At 39.1% G+C, this 5365-nt stretch overlaps 2 protein-coding genes across 2 annotated transcripts in view; both read right to left on the reverse strand.

Moving 5' to 3' along the window:
• The window catches only part of rab3da (RAB3D, member RAS oncogene family, a), a 9874-nt gene extending 7794 nt beyond the window's left edge, over positions 1-2080 (reverse strand). The window contains exon 1 of the mRNA XM_032537518.1: positions 1888-2080. The gene's annotated coding sequence lies outside the window, so the exon portion shown is untranslated. The remainder of the gene's footprint in view (positions 1-1887) is intronic.
• Positions 2081-3220: 1140 nt separating this feature from the next.
• Positions 3221-5365, reverse strand: part of pld6 (phospholipase D family, member 6) — a 4579-nt gene continuing 2434 nt past the window's right edge. The window contains exon 4 of the mRNA XM_032537507.1: positions 3221-3999. Within this exon, the coding sequence (XP_032393398.1) occupies positions 3731-3999 (269 nt within the window). The 3' untranslated portion in view covers positions 3221-3730. The remainder of the gene's footprint in view (positions 4000-5365) is intronic.

The raw sequence follows: 5365 nt of genomic DNA on the forward strand, positions 1-5365 counted from the left end.
TCAGATCAGCTGGTATTCTGTCTATAATGGAGTAACATGGAAATTTGTAAGTGACCCCAAACTTTTGACCAGTAGTGTATGTAATGACAACTTAAAAAGTGAAGAAGAAATAGGACTAGTACTAGCTCTTGCAAAGTCCATAGTTACCTCTACACCAGTGTATTATAGAACTATCTGCAACATGTATGTCAACTATGTGCTCAGCTGATAAATCACCTATGCTGGTTATATACTTTACCGGTCAAAAGTTTGGGTTCACATACAAATTTTTATTCCTCTCCATGAAGACAGAATACCAGCTGATCTGGGTGGGGGCTGATCTTTAATGCAATATCTACATTGCCCATTATCAGCAACCATTCACCCTGTTCCAAAGGCACTTCTGTTTATAATCTGATATCATTTTAAAAAACTAACTAGAAAACATTGGCACCTCTTTGCAATTATGTCAGCACATATGTAATCTGAAAACTGCTGCCCTGGAAAAAACAATGCAACTGATCATCTGGTATTCTGTCTACAATGGAAATTTGTGAGTGACCCCAAGCTTTGACCAGTAGTGTGTGTGTGTGTGTGTGTGTATATATAATATATATATATATATATATATATATATATTGAGTAGCCTTTTTGGCTCCATCGCCAGCCTCCCTGGCTGATACTGGCTTATTTAAACATTGTGGGGGGACAGCGATGTGGTATGACAGTACTCGTGTGTTTTGAATGTCAGAATGAGGAATCTCAGCAATTTGAGAATTCACACTCACATGCATCCAGAAGCTATCCAGTAGCTATGCAGATGTTAAATGGGAGATGTTAAATGGAAGTGTTGTTTTAAAAATGGTCTATCTTCCCCCCTCATCCCTCTGAGCTCTCATGCCTGTGTTATAAATCACAACCAGGGCGAGCTCCTTCCACTGTTTCTCCCTCTATCAGTCGCCCACTGCTTGCTCCCTGTCCATTTGTCACATGGAATCACGTTGCAAAACTTATGGGATCAGTGGATGCTGAGTGGTGGGCGAGGGGGCAATTGATTCTCCTCCCCTCCCTGTATATTTCATCCATCATCCATCTGACCATCCATCAACCTACTGACACTGCCATTTAAAACACACACACACACACACCACACACACACACACACACACACACACCCATCTATCTTCCTTGACTCACTCTCATTTTCATCCATCCAACTATGCATCCCTCTTGATCTTCATGTATCATTATCTCACCCTATCCCTCCACACTCTCTTTCTGCATTATAAGGAGCCCCCCCCTTCCCCAGAGGCTGAGTTCTGTACTCGTCCTCCCTGCTGACTTCAATCTCTCAGGAGACCAGCTCAGCATTACCACCTCCAAGACCATAAAGAGGGACTGGCCAGCGTACTGCTGTACACACACAGCAAAACATTAATATCCACGCATGCGCCTACAAATCAGTGTGAAAAACGTACAAACGCGTGTGTGTGTGTGTGTGTGTGTGTGTGTGTGTGTAGGTTTATAACGCTGGATGCATATGAAAACCGGGCATCTCGCATAAAAGCAATCGCGTCCTAAGACTTACAGCACATGTTGACATAAAGTGGTTAGGTGAAAAGTAGTTAATGGAAATGGGTGTGCACTTCGAAAGACCAGGCTACGTTTCTGCTTGTATAAGGAGGCACAAGGAGTCACAAAACTTGCTGACACCTTGAATTAATCTAGTTATTGCTACACAAACCAGCATGATGTACTACAAACACGAAGATAAAAGTTTGCTTACATGCTGTTGCCACTGTAGGCTAGTTAGCCTAATTTGCCTAAATCGCCCCACCATACGGTAGCTCAACTACAACCTGATGGCATTAAAAACATTTTTGACAACTGTGTTGAATGTTAACTTACATCGAACGTTGTATATGAGTCTGTCTCCCCTGTCCTCCCCGCGGGTATCACCTCTACCTGAAAGCCGATGGGCGTGCGTTGCAGTTGGGCGCTTCACTTCTGGCGCTCCGCTCCCGGATCTCCAGCCTGTGCATGTGCCTATCACTGGGACACCCACCGTGTAACCCAAGTCAAGTCAGCAAGGATATAAATGGAACTCCCGGTAAGGATTTTCAAAATAAAACCACCCATTTACTTTCAAACTTAGGCTATGTAAAAATGAAAACCATGACAAAAACCTTTAAAAAAAACATGTTTAACACATCCGTAATTTGTTTAAGCAACTTTGGAGCAAAGTTGAGTTGTCATTATTTTACTTTGTAATGTGCATGCATATTACAATGTTCAGTATATGTGGCTGTTGCTTTTCATTCTCCTCTGTGATTCTGTGAAGTGACAATACTATAGTGTAGTACCCCATAACTATTATTATAGTATTTGTACTCATCAATGTTAATATGTAGAGCTGTGAGTGACTATTTGCCTAACTGAATTCCTTAATGTTAGAATTTTGGTTTGAATTTATTGTTTAGACTGAAACTAGTGAAAAATGTTGTTTTGACCAACCAAAAAAACATTGATAGTTAATATCTATATAATGACCCAAAATTGTTGCAGATAAAAAAATATGTCAATACACTAACTGATTAATTGACTGCGGTAGACAACATTGACAAACTTTGCATGGTTGTTTGTCCTGTCAAACTATTATTTGAAGGCTAAATCATTAATTTTCTGGTATCATTTTGTCGTAATTTATGCTTGAGTTTCATTAGTACCTCTCAGGCACCCCTGCTGTAAACTGTGTTAAATTGCGCAAGCATTACGCACTAGTATCACGTCCAAACTCATGACCTCTCAGTTTAATTGGTCACTTTCATACCATGGATAAAATATAGCAGCTGATTCATGAAGTCGCTGAAATATTACCCAGTCTTGAATCATACAAACCCAAATAGTCCTGGTCTTCCTCAACAAGCATCTTCCTGACTGTGAGCATTGCACCAAGGCACATTCATCATGTCCAAACAAGATCAGCCCTACTTGGGTTTGCAAACCTCAAAGGATGGTATTGTTAAGCATTGAGGATACCAGCATGTGCTTGTGCTGTAAGGCCTGACTGTGAATTTAAAACAGAGAAAATCATGTTGGAGCAAGAGAAAAACTACAGCTGTGGGGCAGTGACGCAACAGTCCTGCCAAAACTGCAGTGTGAAAGAGGCTTTTTATTGCTGCTTGCAAAACATCGTCCCTCAGACCTCAGTAGCACACCTTAAACAACACACAGCCAGATCTTTAGAATAGAGTTATACACATAGGGAACTGTTTCTTTTTTTATAAAAGGTATTTAACTCAAATTCCTAAAATAGCCTATATTTTCTAAAATTACTAAATTCCTATTTTACTTTTTTATTTAAATAAGAAATGTTCTCACCTAACACAAAGAGAGGTATTCTCTATATAACTGGACCACATCTATTTTGTGGATGTTATCTTCATCTTAAGCCAAACCGTAAAATATAAGAAAAAGAATAAAGTCAAACAGAACTCTTAACTCTAGACATAGCCTAGTAAATCAGACCCATTTTCTGATACATATTTAAAATAAAACTGCCACAAAACTACCATCATCTTGATCAGTAACATTGTCACTTGAAGTCCTCCAAAGCCAGAAGCTACAGAACAGAACAAGAAAAGATACAATGTTGTCAATGTTTTGTGGCAAAACTGCCTGAACATATTTAACATGCATACCTTCTACCTCAAAGGATGATGACCTCTGACTCAATGTTCATCGTGGCTTATTAGTCCAAGGTTCTGGTGGTACTGTGAGCAGGTTTTTGGTCACTTGAGTGGAGGTATCGGGCTGGATCGTTGTGCATCCACAACCTGTGGAACTCCTTGATGAAGGGTTGCACCAGGTCTGGCTCATCGGTGACAATGACGTTCTCCATGTTGCTCTGCACTGCTGTCAGCGTCCAGTTGAGGGAGCCGGTGATGAGCAGCCGACCGTCTACCAAGGCAAACTTGTGGTGCATGTGAACAGAGCCCACGTCGCATCGTACACAGATCCCTGCGGAGCAGAGAGTATACAGGCAAGAGGGTGAAGATGTGTGTATGTGTGTATTTGGTCCTGGTTTGTGCACAAATAATATTAATGAAAATGTGGATGTGTTGAATGCTACATAACGTTCTTTCTGTGAATACATAAAAGACTCTAAAAGTATCAATGAATGCTCCTGCTTTTTATTTATCTTTTCAAAATTAAAACAGAAATAGAAAAACGTACAAAAACGTTTCTAAATGGACAGTGCTGACCTGACGAGTTGTAAAATAGAAGGGTAATATATGTAGAGAAATCTAAAAGCATTTTAGAGTTTGGTACTTTCACCACATACACTATTTCCCCACTGCAAAATAATTTTATCAATAGCTAACAACACAATAATATAAAACAAATCAAAATCAAAATTACAAGAGACTTATTTCTTGCTCTTTTCTAGGCTGAGCAGAAGAAATTGTTCGAATACATGAGAAGAAGCTATCAAATCTGACCAAACATTTTAAACATAGAGTAGTCCTTTATATTTATTTCACTTGTCTGATTTCTTAAATATGTATTTGTATTATGATTACTTAGTACTTGCTATCAGCTTTTCCTATAGATGTGCATTTCTTTGTTATTGTGAGTATTACAACTTGAAATGAGCTTACTAAATAACTGCACTGGCTATTTTACATAAACCAAGGATATACAATTAATCAAAAATGATATTAGTTGAAATACAGAATACGCTTTGAATACTAAATGCTATTTTAATCTTTTCTATAGTTTCTCTTCAGTTGTCTGTAATGGAAATGACTTTGGTAGGGTATTTGGATTTCAGTTTGCATCACACTGTAGACTACTAATTTGTAGACTCGACTGCAGAATAAACTCAGAGAGAGATTAGACATGCAAATTCTCTCTAGAAGGAGTAAGTGCGTGTACCTTTAAAGAAAATGAAACACTTTTACAAGGAATGTGTTTTTAAGACTCTAAACCTGCTTAATCACTCTGTGTATGGTGCCTTTTTAAAATATGTTCAGCTCAAAGTAAAGAGAGCCAAAAATAATGGGAAAGAGCAAATGCAACTGGCAAGTCAAGTATGATGTCTTTCCAGTTTTAGCCCCCAGGGCGCGGACACTCCAAAAGATGTCTCTTTCAGAACATGTTCCCTGCCCTTTTAGAGCCTCAGGGAATATTTCAGGGAATAATTTGGCCTATCCAAACCAGTGACAGCAAACTAATCCAAAGCACTTAGGAAGCAGTCACATATTGTTACTCGAGGATAAAAACGGTTTCTGTAGACAAAATAGATACAGTATGAAAAGAGGAATTGGTTGTCCATTGTGCCAAAGTGGTTCACACACACACACACACACACACACACACACAC

Source organism: Etheostoma spectabile, chromosome 2 (genome assembly GCF_008692095.1).
Source record: "Etheostoma spectabile isolate EspeVRDwgs_2016 chromosome 2, UIUC_Espe_1.0, whole genome shotgun sequence".
Taxonomy (NCBI): Eukaryota; Metazoa; Chordata; class Actinopteri; order Perciformes; family Percidae; genus Etheostoma; species Etheostoma spectabile.